General features: G+C 53.3%; 1 protein-coding gene across 2 annotated transcripts in view; it reads right to left on the bottom strand.

Annotated features, from left to right (window-relative positions):
* Nucleotides 1–4,333: 4,333 nt before the first annotated feature.
* F11R (F11 receptor) overlaps nucleotides 4,334–14,337 on the bottom strand; it is a 32,355-nt gene continuing 22,351 nt past the window's right edge. Inside the window, exons 2-9 of one of the 2 annotated variants that reach the window (XM_079760774.1) lie at nucleotides 9,234–9,302; nucleotides 9,027–9,134; nucleotides 8,756–8,902; nucleotides 8,330–8,532; nucleotides 8,071–8,173; nucleotides 7,848–7,959; nucleotides 7,419–7,467; nucleotides 4,334–6,922 (exon numbers count right to left, since the gene is read on the bottom strand). In XM_079760774.1, coding sequence (XP_079616900.1) covers nucleotides 6,887–6,922; nucleotides 7,419–7,467; nucleotides 7,848–7,959; nucleotides 8,071–8,173; nucleotides 8,330–8,532; nucleotides 8,756–8,902; nucleotides 9,027–9,134; nucleotides 9,234–9,302 — 827 coding nt within the window. In that variant the 3' untranslated portion in view covers nucleotides 4,334–6,886. Of the gene's footprint in view, nucleotides 6,923–7,418; nucleotides 7,960–8,070; nucleotides 8,174–8,329; nucleotides 8,533–8,755; nucleotides 8,903–9,026; nucleotides 9,135–9,233; nucleotides 9,303–14,337 lie in introns of both variants that reach the window. The other variant, XR_013812923.1, reaches the window with a different exon arrangement.

Genomic DNA, 14,337 nt, shown 5'->3' with positions numbered 1-14,337 from the left:
GCACCGGAGGAGCGCACGGGAATGCGCGCAGAGGATGGTCTGTTGACTGTGCCGCTGAATTGCCCTCGTGGGAAGGAGACAAAAGCACCAGACTGCGCTGAGCCCCAGTTCCACTACACTGAAACCCAGTTCCGGGCGAGAATCTGGGAATCCAGATTCATTGGGGGAGAGACTAGACTGTTTGGCAGCGGGCGAAACTCCAGGGCGCTTTTCTCTCAGAGGTGTTTGCTGGGAGTACAGAGGGACACTGAGACACAGGAACCTCATAGGGCGGGGCTGACGGGAAGCCAAGGCTGTAGGCTCCGCCCTGTAACTCCACCCCATCCAAGCTGAGCACAGAGGCTTTTACAATTTTGCAAGTCTAGTTGAATAAGGCTGTCTCCCGGCGTAGACACAGCTGATCCTCACAGCCAATTGGACTGGAGGTCAAATCCTCCCAGTGTACCAACAGCAATCAAGGCTTAACAACACCAAGACTTTGCACTCAGCCCACAAAGGGGGTTATCAAGAGCGACCACCTAGGGAGATTGGGGAAGCTGAGCGATAGGGAGGCAGCCAAAAGGTGAAGACACCGAAGCAGGTCACTAATAGAAGGGATGAAGGAAAGTAAACTAATGGACGACACAGTGTTCAGAACCACATTTATAAGGTTACTTACGAATCTTCTGGAGGACCAAGATGGCGGCATAGGGCAGACGCCTGATTGTTGCCTACCACAACAATTTTGAAACTACAACTGGAAAACAGAGCAGACACCATCCAGAACAATGGCCGGAGGAATTGCTGTGAAGGAATTGACCGATGGGAGTTGGGATCGGGAAGACGAGGCCCCGCTGGGTCCTGGATCCAGGTGTGCTTGCCGGGCGACTGGTCGCCGCTGCAGACCTGAGTGCCACCGCAGCGACCTCGGACCAGCCCGCCGCCGCGCACCGGGCGCACTGGAGCTTCGCCAAGCCCGCCGCCCAGCAAGTTCCGCGGCAGCCGCCCCGGAGCTTTGAGAAAATGGCTGAAGGAATTGCTGAGAGGGAATTGACCGACAGGAATTGGAATCAAGAAGATGAAGCCCCGCTGGGTACCGGGTCCGGGTGAGGCCGCGCCCCTGGGTCCAGGCGAGGCCACGCGCCCCTGGGTCCGGGTGAGGCCACACGGCCCTGGATCCGGGTAAGGCTGGGTCCCGGGTCCGGGCGAGGCCGCGTGCCCCTGGGTCCGGGTGAAGCTGGATCCTGGGTCAGGGTGAGGCCATGCGCTCCTGGGTCCGGGAGAGGCCACGCACCCTGGGGTCCGGGTGAAGCTGGATCCCGGGTCCGGGTAAGGCCATGCGCCCCTGGATCCAGGTGAGGCTGGGTCCCGGGTCCGGGTGAGGCCGCGCGCCCCTGGGTCCTAGAGAGAACACGCACCCCGGGGTCCGGGTGAGGCCACGCGCCCCTGGATCCGGGTGAGGCCACGCGCCCCTGGATCCAGGTGAGGCTGGGTCCTGGGTCCGGGTCAGGCCGTGCGCCCCCGGGGCCGGGTGAGGCCGTGTGCCCCTGGATCCGGGAGAAGCTGGATGCCGGGTCCGGGTGAGGCCGTGGGCCCCTGGATCCGGGTGAGGCTGGGTTCCGGGTCTGGGTGAGGCCATGTGCCCCTGGGTCCGGGTGAGGCTGGATCCAGGACTGGGTGAGGCCGCGCACACCTGGGTCTGGGTGAGGCCACGCACCCCGGGGCCCGGGTGATGCTGGGTCCCAGGTCCAGGTGAGGCCGCGTGCCCCTGAGTCCGGGTGAAGCTGCGCCCCTGGGTCCGGGCGAGACCAGACCAGAGGGAGTCGGACCTGCATTACCACCATTTGTCCACCATCCAGAGCTGAAAAGTCAGTGCCGACATGTACACATAAGGAACTGGTGGACATTGAAATTGGGTCTCAAAAGAACTGTTGGTCCAGAAAGAAACTCACTACAGACTGATTCATTTGCCTGTCAGCATAACTATTATTGCTCGTCTCACATTCGGTTCTTATAAGTATATTTCTAGTAACTCATGATCTCACTCATCTAGGGGAAATGATGAACAACATAGACTGATGAACAAGAACAGACCCAGAAACAAGGAGGCATCAATCGGACTGTCGGGCCTCAGAGGGAGGGTAGGGGAGGGTGGGGGTAGGGGGGAGAGATCAACCAAAGGACTTGTGTGCATGCATACAAGCCTACCCAATGGTTAAGGACAACAGGGGGGTGGGGGCATCCGTGGGGAGGGGTGTGGGATGGGAATGGGGGGATGAGGACAAATATGTGACACCTTAATCAATAAAGAAATTTTTTTTAAAATGAAAAAAAAATCAATGAAACCAAGAGTGATGAAGCGTTAGCCAGACTCATCAAGAAACAAAGAGAGAGAGATGAACCACCTCAATAAAATCAGAAATGAAAGCAGTGAAGAAAGGATTGTAAGAAAATACCAGGAACAACTCTATGCCAACAAGCTGGACAATGTGGATGAAATGGACAAAGTCCTAGAAAAATATGATCTCCCAAAACTGAACCAGGAAGAATAAAACCTGAGTAGGCCAATAACAACTGAGTAAATAGAAGGAGTAATCAAAAAATTCTCACCACTCCTAATATTTACATCAAAAAAGGAGGGAATAGTAGAATATCATGTAAGGAAAAATATCCTGTAAGTAAATTACATCTAGAAAATTTGTACTTTAGAAAATTAATTGTAAGGCTAAAAGCAAGACATCCATGAAAAACACACATGGTGTCAAAACAAGCAGAGGAAAATCATTTGGGCAAAAAATGAAAAAGGATCCAAAGTCAATTTTATAGAAAATATCCCTTTATTAACTTTTGGTCGAGAATATGTTTGTATATTTTCAGAAAACAACTCGGAGACCATGTGGATTCCGGCAACAGATAGGAATCGACAGGACTACTCCAGCCATGAAGACAGAAGAGAAGCAGTCCAGAGATGGAAGACGCTGACGTGGTCTTCCCATACTAGCAGTTAGCAGCTGTGTGTCACTGCAGATTGCCCAGGACCAAACCAGAGAGAGTCGGACCTGCATTACCACCATTTGTCCACCATCCAGAGCTGAGGGGTCAATGCCGACATGTACACATAAGGAACTGGTGGACATTATAATTGGGTCTCAAAAGAACTGTTGGTCCAGAAAGAAACTCACTACAGACTGATTCATTTGCCTGTCAGCATAACCATTATTGCTTGTTTCATTTTCGGTTCTTATAAGTGCATTTCTAATAGCACATGATCTCACTCATCTAGGGAAATGCTAAACAACATAGACTGATGAACAAGAACAGATCCAGAAACAAGGAGGCATGGATCAGACTGTCGGGCCTCAGAGGGAGGGTAGGGAAGGGTGGGGGTAAAGGGGGAGATCAACCAAAGGACTTGTGTGCATGCATATGAGCCTAACCAGTGGTTAAGGACAACAGGCGGGTGGGGGCATGCGTGGGGAGGGGTGTGGGATGGGAATGGGGGGATGAGGACAAATATGTGATACCTTAATCAATAAAGAAATTTAAACAAACAAACAAACAAAAAAGAGTTTGGTTCACCACATTTTGCAAAAGAAGAAGAAAAAAAAAAAAAAACTCTCACCAAACAAAAAACCAGGTCTGGAAGGCTTCACAGGGGAGTTGTTGGAGACCAGGTGTAAGCTAACAGAGTCCTTGCACCCGAAGGGACTGACAAGAATTAGTCCCTTCCCACGCAGTGTCCCCTGACTTGTTTTGATCTAACTTGTTTTGATGGCACATTCCTATTGTCAGCAGATGAGCAGAATAGAGAGACCTTTCATAGTTTATCAAAAGTCTGTGGATATTTACCGAGAATTTGGCCTCCTGCTTTATCTTAGAGATTAAGAACAGAGAGTACATTCCTCTTTGTTGACCTCCTATTCAGTATTTGGGTATAAAAGGCATTACGCGGTTAATAAAGCTAGCTGCAGTAGCTCGACGGCTTGCAGAGGTGCAGTGAGTCAATGACTACCTGCCGACTCCTCCCGATCCCGCTGTTCTGTCTTTCTTTCTTTTCTCAATTCCCACCTCCCTACCTCAGCCCGGTTCAACCTGTCAGGCTGGTCCCTGACAGGGAGTTTGACCAAACATCCAAAGAACAGACACCTATCCTCCTCAAACTATTTCAGAAAATCCAAGAGGAAGGAACACTTCCAGCTCTTTTTATGAGGCCAGCCTTATCCTGATTCCAAAACCAGATAAAGACAACACAATGAAAGAGAATTACAGGCCAATATCCCTGATGAACATAGATGTTAAAATCTTCAACAAAATATTAGCAAATCGCATCCAGCAATATATTAAAAAGATCATACACCATTACCAAGTGGGATTTATTCCAAGGATGCAAGGCTGATACAATATACGCAAATCAATAAATGTGATACATCACATAAACAAACTGAGAGACAAAAATCACATGCTCATATCAATAGGCACAGAAAAAGCATTCGACAAAATCCAACACCCATTTTTGATAAAAAAAACTCTTAGCAAAGTGGGAAAACTTAGCACTCAACCATTTCTTCCCTGTTCTGGTGGATTCATGTCAGACAGACATCATGTCCAGGAAATTGTGCTGGTATCCACCTCCCAGTCTGTCATTCCCATTTAAGCACAGGCCAAATCTATATTAATAATAGAGGAATATGCAAATTATCCGTGACGCAGTAACAGTAACAACCGAACAGCAGGCTGTGTGGGGCAACCAGGCCAGCAGGGGGGTTAGTGAGGGGCGACCAAACGAGTGAACAGAAGGCTGCGTGAGGCAACAAGGTCGGCAGGGGTGGTGAGGGGAGGGAGCAGTTGGGGGCGACCAGGCTGGCGGGGTTGGGGGGGCGGCAGTTAGAGAAAACCAGGCCAGCAGAGGGGGGTAGTGTTGGGTGACCAGGCAGGCAGGCAGGCAGGTGAGCAGTTAGGAGCCAGCGGTCCCAGATTGTGAGAGGGATGTCCCGGTTTGGAGAGGGTACAGGTTGGGCTGAGGGGACCCTCTCCCCCATGCACAAATTTCATGCACCAGGCCGCTAGTTAAAGTATAATCATCAAGTCTTAGGGAAGGCTATCGCTAATTTCTTTTCTTTTTATTTCACAGAGGAAGGAAGAGGTAGAGGGACACTGAAACATCAATGATGATAATCATGAATCGGCGGCCTCCTGCATGCCCCCCACTGGGGATCAAGCCCACAAGCCAGGATTGAACCTGGAACCCTTCAGTCTGCAGGCTGACACTCTATCCACTGAGGCAAACTGGTCAGGGCAAATTTCTTAATCAGTAAGACTATCAGGAGGATTTTGAAGGACAAAATTCTTTAAATGTATTACTTCAGGACTTAAATAAACTCAATGTGAACAACTTATTTTAAAAAATGGTTCTGACATTCCACAAAGCTGACATGTTTCCCAAGGGGCTGTTGCGGCCAGAGGTGAATTCCAAGGTGCTAACGGCTGACTCACAAGTGGATCCCACGCCGGCCCTTCCCTCACTCCCACCCCCCCCCCCCCACGAGGACCCAGATCCGAAACCCGCGTCACACTCCTCCTGAATGTGTCCTAATCTCTACTTCCATTGGCTAATCAGATTTTATTTCCGTCTGGGGATTCTTATTGGTGAGTGACCTTTACTTGGCGGCTGTTTTTCCTTTTGGAACCAGTCCCGCCGGGATTTCCACGGCAGCAGGAGTGGCGAGTGGTGCTTGCGGTCCCACAGAAACAGCACAAAGCTGCTGGGACGCCATGTTCGCTGGTTATGCCACAGACCGGGGCTGGTGGGGGCCAGTCATTGAAGAGCAAAGAAGGATCAGAGTGGGGACAGAAAGGCAAGGCTGGGCAGGCCTGCTCTCTCCCTCTCTCTCTCTCTCTCTCTCTCTCTCACACACACACACACACACACACAGCCGCACGCCGTCCCAGGCGGTCTCTTCCCGACTCACAGGTGAAGCCACCAGGTGCTCCCCTCCTCCGGGAGGTGCAGCTCTCCGAAGGCCTGAGAGCCCTGCTGGGCCGACGCCCTTACCTGCAGCCCTGCGGTCTGTGACGGAGCTGGAGGCGGGGGTGGGGTGATTGGACCCCGCAGCCTGCCTGGGAGCCCTCGCCAGCCAGCGGGCGCCACCACAGGGGCTGGGAGGAGGGTCAGGGTCTCAGAAGCTCCACCTCGAGAGGAGGGGGCAGGAGCGGGGCTACAGGCGTTTCCTTGTCGGTACAAAGGAGCCAAAGAACCTCACCTCCCACTCACAACAGGAGCTTCCACGATCCAAGGTTTTATTTCCAGCATCATCCGAAGACTCAAACAACCTCACCGAGGAGCTGGGAAGCCCTGAACGCACACTCCTGCCCCCCACCCCCCACCCCCGGGGGGCCCACGAGGTGCTGCCACCGCGGGCAGGGCGGGCGCTCCGGCTGCGCAGCCACCGCACCGCTTCTCCTCCAGGGCCGGGGCGCCGAGACTCCGCCTCGCACCCGCGAGCTTGGATGTTCCCCACAACCAGGCCCGCTCCTCCAGACACACGGAGGTCCTTCTGTTTGTGCACTTTGGTGGGGGGAGGGGCGCAGAGGCGGAAGAAACTGATGCCGGAAATCCACCCCTTGAGCCGCGGCGCGCAGCCCCCAGACCGCGGGGTGTCCGCAGCCGAGGTCCCTTGGCTCCCGCCTCCGAGGACAGGGAGCGGCGGGCGGGGCCCGGCTCCTGCTGGAGCCACAGGGCCTCGCAGTGCGGGCAGGAGGGGAGGGCGCGGGGCTGACATTAAAAACACATCCCAGTGACAACAGAGGGGGCCGCGGGCGGGCGGGAAGATGCCAGGCCTCCTGGGGACGGCGCTTCGGGGCCAGAGTCCGAAGCACCCAAGGAAGGCGGCAGCGAGACCTGGGAGGCTCACACCAGGAAGGACGAGGTCTGTCTGAACTCCCCCTGTGGAAACGGAACCCCGTCAATCTTTCCAGTCTCCCCCTCCCCCTCCCCCTCCTTCTCCTCCTCCTCTCCCTCCCCCTTCTCTCTCCCCTTTCTCCTTCCCTCCCCTCCCCCTCCTCCTTCCCCCTTCCCCTCCTCCTCCCCTACCCTCTCCTCCTCCCCCTCCTCCTCCTCCTCCTTTTGGGTGATCCTCACCGAGGATATTTTTCCATTGATTTTTAGAGAGAGTGGAAGGGAGGGGGGGGGGGGAGAGAGAGAGAGAGAGAGAGAGAGAGAGAGAGACATCCATTGGTTGCCTCCTGCACAGGCCCCACCCAGGCTAGGGATCCTGCAACCAAAGTACATGGCCTTGACTGGAATCGAACCCAGGACCCTTCAGGCCGTGAGCTGACCCTCTATCCACCGAGCCACACGGGCCCAGGCCCTCTCATCTTTTTCAGTTCACACATGAACACACACACCCAGGCCCCAGAGCCCCCTCCCCCGAGACACTTGCCTCGCTCCGAGCGGTGGGCTGGCTGTAAATGACCTTCTTGCTCTCGGTCCTGCAGAAGACGGACAGTCAGACCTGAGCCCCTGACAGAATCCCGAGGTCTCAGTGGGGACGAGGGGCGGAGGGGAAGGACAGCGCAGGCCGCAGTGAGCCGGAGAAGCTGTCTCCCTGCCAGGCGTGGCCTCCACCTCCACCCCTACCCCCGGGCCCCTCTCGGCATCAAACCACACGCATCATGTTCTCCACCTCAGAGTCCGGCACAGCGCCTCACTCACCCTTTCTTCTTTCCTGGAAGAGAAGAAATAGATGGTGAGTGGCAGCAGAACAGAGGCAGCTCAGCCAGGAAGAGAGGAGCCGTCATGCAGCCCCCACAGCTCTGGAGCGGAGCCCAACGTGGGGACAGGAGGAGGGAGAGCCTCTGAGGCCAAGTACTTACTGTCAAAGTAGCCCCGGCTGTAGGCAAACCAGATGCCGAAAACCAGGAGTCCGAGGAGAATGAGAGTGACTAGGACAGCTGCCACGATGCCCCCGACGTTCAGCTCCACTAGAGACACAAGTGAGCGGTCGGGCCACGAAGGTCACTCATGGTGCCAACCACACGGTCCGCGCAGCAGAAAAGACCCCCGTCCGACCGCCCTGCCCTGCCCGCACGCACCGGCCTCCATGCGCACCGCGGCGGACATCACAGGGGTCCCGTACCCGTTCTGGGCCTGGCAAGAGTACTCTCCGGTGTCAGAGGCCGAGACGGGATCGAAGACCTGGAGGCAGAAAACCACCCTGTCCTGGCGAGAAGCCAAGCACCTGCCTTTTATGTCTCTGGATCCTAAAGCCCAGCTCACCCTGCTGTTCGTTCCTCCCCCACCTTCAGGGGTTCCATACCTGTGCCCCGCCCTTTTCAGCCCACCCATCCGTACCAGCTCCCCTGTCTTGGGGTTCAGGCTGTAGGAAGAGTTGCTGAAGGCACGGTTTCTCTTGGGCTCCAGAGGCATCAGGGCCCCGTCCCTGTACCACAGGTACTCAGAGGGCGGGGAGCCATCTGGCTCCGAACAGGTCAGCACCGCCCGGCTCCCGATGGTGGCGGAGGAGGGGATGTTGACCGTGGGTTTGGATGGCGGCACTGGAGAGGAGAGAAGGTGCTGACCACAGGGCAGGGAGGGCGCCTGGAGGCAAAGTGGCTGACGAGGGCGATACCCCAGCCACCACGCTGGCCTCCCTCCCTCACTGTGACCGAGTCCCCGCCCAGAGCACCTGCACCATCAGCGAGCTCCCAGGCTCAGCAGAGCCCACCCAGCATTGGGGGAAGCAACGATGCCCAGTGGGCACAGAAGACTGGCACATACCAAGGACAATGAGATGGACGCTGACCTCCCCGTAGGCGGTGCCGCCTTCATCAGAGACCATGCATGTGTACATCCCCGTGTCCTTCCGGGTCACGGAGTGGAAGGTGATGCCAGTGTTGGAGAAGGTGACTCTGTCCTCAAAGGGAGCTGCGGGGAGAGGAACCAGCACGGGGGGAATTGGAGAGCTGGGGAAGCTGTGCCTGTGACACTGAGGCAGCAGAGCAGGAGGCGGGAAGGCCCTGGGGACCGGGCGCCCAGGGGAAGGACTCACCTGTGATCTTGTTGTTATAGCAAACGAGGCTGGTGATGTCACCCTGGGCAAACTTCCACTCCACTCGGGGAGAGGAGAAGCCAGAGTAGGAGCAGGACAACTTGGCAGCTGCAGACGACGGAGATCAACGTGAGTGGGAGGAAGCAGCAGCAAATAGAGAAGACAGGACCCTGGCCGGCTCCACCCTCCCAGCTCCTCCCAACTCACGTTTATCCTCGGGAATTTTGACCTCGGGGTTGGAAGTGTACACGGCTCCCCTGCCCAGAGCCAGCGAGCCTAGGAGGAGAGGCTCCCATCAGGAGGGCAGCACCTGGCAAAGGCCCTGAGCCTCCAAGGTGCAAGGACTCAGAGTCAAGCTCTTGCCCATCTCACACCAATATCCTATCTAATAAAAGAGTAATATGCAAATTGACCATCACACCAAGACACAAGATGGCCACCCCCATGTGGTCAAAGATGGCTACCACAAGATGGCTGGCAAGGGAGGCAGTTGGGGGAGACCAGGCCAGCAAGGGAGGGGAGTTGCAGGGGGACCAGGCCTGCACGGAGGGCAGTTGGGGGGGACCAGGCCTGCAGGGGAGGACAGTTGTGGGCAATCAGTCCAGCAGGGAGGGCAGTTAGGGGTAATCGGGCCAGCAGAGGAGGGCAGTTGGGGTGGACGAGGCCAGCAGGGGAGGGCAGTTAGAGGGGACAAGGCCTGCAGGGGAGGGCAGTTGGGAGCCAGCAGTCCTGGATTGTGAGAGGGATGTCCAACTGCTCATTTAAGCCCGATCCCACTGGGCCTAAAGAGGCGGTCGGACATCCCTCAAGGGGTCCCAGATTGGAGAGGGTGCAAGCTGGGCTGAGGGACACCCCCCCACATGCACGAATTTCATGCACCGGGCCTCTAGTCTTAAATAATCTTCTTCAGATGCTTTTGCTACGATTGCAGGCCAATACTTCTGTTATTAGTGGAAATAAAATATTTATTTCAAATGCAATTTATTTCATTTTTTATTACCCCCCAACCCCCCTGACTCCCAGTAATCTAATTAGATTCCCACTAGTCGAGAGCAGCTCCCCAAAATGGCACTTCAAGGTTCACAACTTCTCCACCATCCCCCGGCAGGAGACCAGCCGGCCGAGGAGGCGCATTCGTAGGGTATCTGGTGCATCTCAGCATGTTTCTCATACATGATGTCGCTTGACCCTTGAAACAAGCAGGGCAGACTAGCAGGACCAGTATCATCACCCAATTTTACACACGGAACAGAGGCGACAAACCTAAGGTCACCTTGCTGGTTCTGAGATGGAGCCAGGACCAGAACTGGGCTCAGATAATTTCACCAGCATCTCCTCCTGCCCAAGGACAAGGAAGGATGGTGTGTGGGGGGTGGAGAGACAGAGCGACTTCCATAGCAGGGCAGGGGGCAGGCAGCAGGCTGCCGGGAGGGGCCAACGCTACCACTAGACGCAACAGAGGCCAGGACTGCGGGAGGGCGGGAGGGCCTCACACCTTGTTCTCGTTCCTGTTTCCAACACTCAAACTCATGGAGCTTCACTTGCAGCCTTGAGTCTGAACCCTGCCTTCCGAGGTAAATGCAAACCCTGATACACACGGCATCTTCCTTTACACATAACTGAGCAGGGCCTTGACCCTGAGCTCCCTCTGCTCATCTGAAGGACGAGCTAGAGCTCTCTACACTCTCAGGGCCCCCCTTCCCTCCCCTCTATCTCTCAACCCCCTTCTCTTCTTTTGCTCTCTGTCTATCTATCTATCTATCTATCTATCTATCTATCTATCTATCTCTATTCTCCTCCTCTGTCATTAGTGTTTATGTGCATTTATTTTAATTTTACAAACACTGTGAATTAATCCGGGTAAGTCTTCCCTCCCCATTTTACAGGTTAGGTGGCTGGCCCTGCCCAGCTTCCCCCTTGGAAATGGCAGAACTGGGATGAGCAGGCAGGTCACTCCCACCCCCTGCGTGGGAGGAAGACTTACCTGGATTAATTCACAGTGTTTGTAAAATTAAAATAAAGGCACATAAACACTAATGACAGAGAGGAGGACAATAGAGATAGATAGATAGATAGATAGATAGATAGATAGATAGATGATAGATAGATCTAACCGGTTTGGCTCAGTGGATTGAGCGTCGGCCTGCAGATTCAAGGGTCCCAGGTTCGATTCCGGTCAAGGGCATGTACCTTGGTTGCGGGCACATCCCCAGTAGGAGGTGTGCAGGAGGCAGTTGATCGATGTTTCTCTCTCATCGATGTTTCTACCTCTCTATCTCTCTCCCTTCTTCTCTGTAAAAAATCAATAAAATATATTTTTTAAAAATATATTTTTATAGATAGATAGATAGATGATAGATAGATGATAGATCGATAGATGATAGATCGATAGATGATAGATGATAGATAGATATATAGATAGATAGATGATAGATAGATAGATGATAGATAGATGATAGATGATAGATGGATGATAGATGATAGATGATAGATAGATGATAGATGGATGATAGATGATAGATGATAGATAGATGATAGATAGATGATAGATAGATAGATGATAGATAGATAGATAGATAGATAGATAGATAGATAGATGATAGATAGATAATAGATGATAGATAGATAGATAGATAGATAGATAGATAGATAGATGATAGATAGATAATAGATGATAGATAGATAGATAGATAGATGATAGATAGATAGATAGATAGATAGATAGATAGATAGATAGATAGATAGATAGATGATAGATAGATAAGGACAAGCACCCCAGCAGGGACACAGCAGGGCAGCCGGCCCGCACACCTGGTCCCCGAGAGGACAGGTGCATAAAGCCCCCTCCCACCTACGAGCGGTGGGTGCCGCCCGGGCTTCTGCAGTCCGCATCCCCCCCTCCTTCCCACACCAGGACCTCAGGAACACTCCCTAACGCCGTCTTGGTGCCACAGCTGACATCTGTTAGCTTTCCGAGAACCCTACCTACGGCACCACCCAAATAGAACATAATTAAACTAAAAACCAACCTCTGAAATAACCAGCAACACACACACAAAAGCAAAGCAAAACAAACAAACACCCCACAAAACTTTAGCTAAAGTTCCTTTTGAGTCCTTTCAGATAATCAGATCCAGAACACATCAGTAATTACACATTTGCTGCAGCCGTCTTCATTCTCCCCAGGAATCCTGACTCGTGGCTGCCCCAGGCCGCTATTTCCTTGTTTAAAATACAAGGCCCTGCACCTCAAACCCGCCCCCCCCACCACACACACACACACACACACACACACACACACACCTTCCTCTGGGCAGGAATGCAGCCTGCCTCACTGCCAATCCTCGGCACCCTCCAGCCGCTCCGGGCCGCCCAGCACTTCACAGCCATCCTGGTCCGAGTCCCTTCCAGGCCTGAGCCAGCCCCTGGGACCAGATGCATTCAAACCCCATCTCTGTCACTTGGTCACGTTCAACTTCAGTCTGCCCATTTGTAAAATGAGGATAAACAGCCCTGACCAGTTTGGCTCAGTGGATAGAGCATCGGCCTGTGGACTGAAAGGTCCCAGGTTCAATTCCGGTCAAGGGCATGTACCTTGGTTGCGGGCACATCCCCCGTAGGGGGTGGGCAGGAGGCAGCTAATTGATGTTTCTCTCTCATCGATGTTTCTAACTCTCTATCCCTCTCCCTTCCTCTCTGTAAAAAATCAATAAAATATATTATTTTTTTTAATGGGGATTAACACAGTTTCTTTATCAAAGGGCTGTTGCTGAGAATTAAACAAGTTAACACAAAGGACTTAGAAGAGTGGACGACCCAGAGGAAGGGCCAGATAACTATCACAGCTTCGTGGATGGAAAAGGGGCCACATCTAACCTGACCAGCTCAGGGAAGGCCTGCCTGGCAGCCTTGCAAACGCAGGAGACCTAAAGTCACCACAAAGGATGGTCTGAAATTAAAACTGTAACTAAAAGCAGTGATGGTGGGCAGTCACCTCCTAGGCTGGTATCTTCCCTGACAAAGCTGAGCAGGTTGTCTTTTTGTATCTATGGTAACATCCTTGGAATGTGAAAGTAACGTTCCTTTTCCTGGACCCCTCAAAGCACAAATCCCCTCATTGTTACTGAGTTAATTGCTGACTATCCTGCACCCACCTAAGTAAAGAAGCATGTGTCTATCACTTTACTTTTTATCCAATCCGAGTGGTTTCCCTGCTTTGCTTTCTCCCGCCTCCCTAATCCATCACCAGTGGAGTTCATGTGACCCACTTACGTCTCCTCCTTCGATTGTGATGTACAAAACAAGGTGGAAACATTCTCTAGAACATTATCCCAATACTAGTGACCCGGTGCACGAAATTCATGCACGGTGGGGGGTTCCCTCAGCCCAGCCTGCCCCCTCTCACAGACTGGGAGCCCTCAGGAGATGTCCTACTGATGGCTGAGGCCCGCTCCTCATGGGGAGCGGGCCTCAGCCGCAGTCTGGCCACCCTCTGTGGGAGGTGACTGGGCTGATCAGGGGAAGGCACCAGCCCCATTACCCCACTGCTGCAGCCACTGCCAGCCACAGCAGCCGCCAAGGTGTTTTCATCAACACGGACTCTAGTCCCTTCACTGTGAAAAAATGACAACTTTCTTTAGGCATTTTCAAGATGTGTCTTTCATAGGATATGACCTTTCTTTCTTTCTTTTTTTTTTATCCTCACATGAGGATATGTTTCCATTGATTTTTAGAGAGTGTGGAAGAGAGAGGGAAAGACAGAGAGAAACATCAATGTGAGAGGGAAACTTTGACTGGTTGCCTCCTGCATGAGCCCTGACCTGGGCCCCAGCCAGGGAGGAGCCTGTAACCTAGGTACCTGCCCTTGATCAGAATCGAACCCAGACCCTGTGGTCAGCAGGCCAAGGCTATATCCACTGAGCCAAACCGGCTAGGGCAGGATATGACATTTCTTAGCCCCTCCAGCTGCAGACCTTCGTTTTGTTCCTCCAGGAGTGTGGTGGAAAAACCCTAGATCGCCTTCTCGGATTCTTATAACCCAAGTTACCAAGAACACTGCAAGTGGCGGCATACAGGAGCTTAGCCAATGAGCTGTCAGAAAAGGTGTTTACACTGGAACTGGTTTGGCTCAGTGGATAGACCGTGGGCCTGCAGACTGAAGGGTCCCAGGTTTGATTCCTGTTAAGGGCATGTACCTTGGTTGGAGGCACATCCCCAGTGGGGAGTGTGCAGGAGGCCGCTAATCGATGTTTCTCTCTCATTGATGTTTCCAACTGTCTATCCCTCTCCCCTCTTCTCTGTAAAAAAAAAA

The sequence above is a fragment of the Cnephaeus nilssonii genome, assembly GCF_951640355.1.
Source record: "Cnephaeus nilssonii genome assembly, chromosome: 21".
NCBI lineage: Eukaryota > Metazoa > Chordata > Mammalia > Chiroptera > Vespertilionidae > Cnephaeus > Cnephaeus nilssonii.
This window is presented reverse-complemented; position numbering and strand designations above follow the sequence as displayed.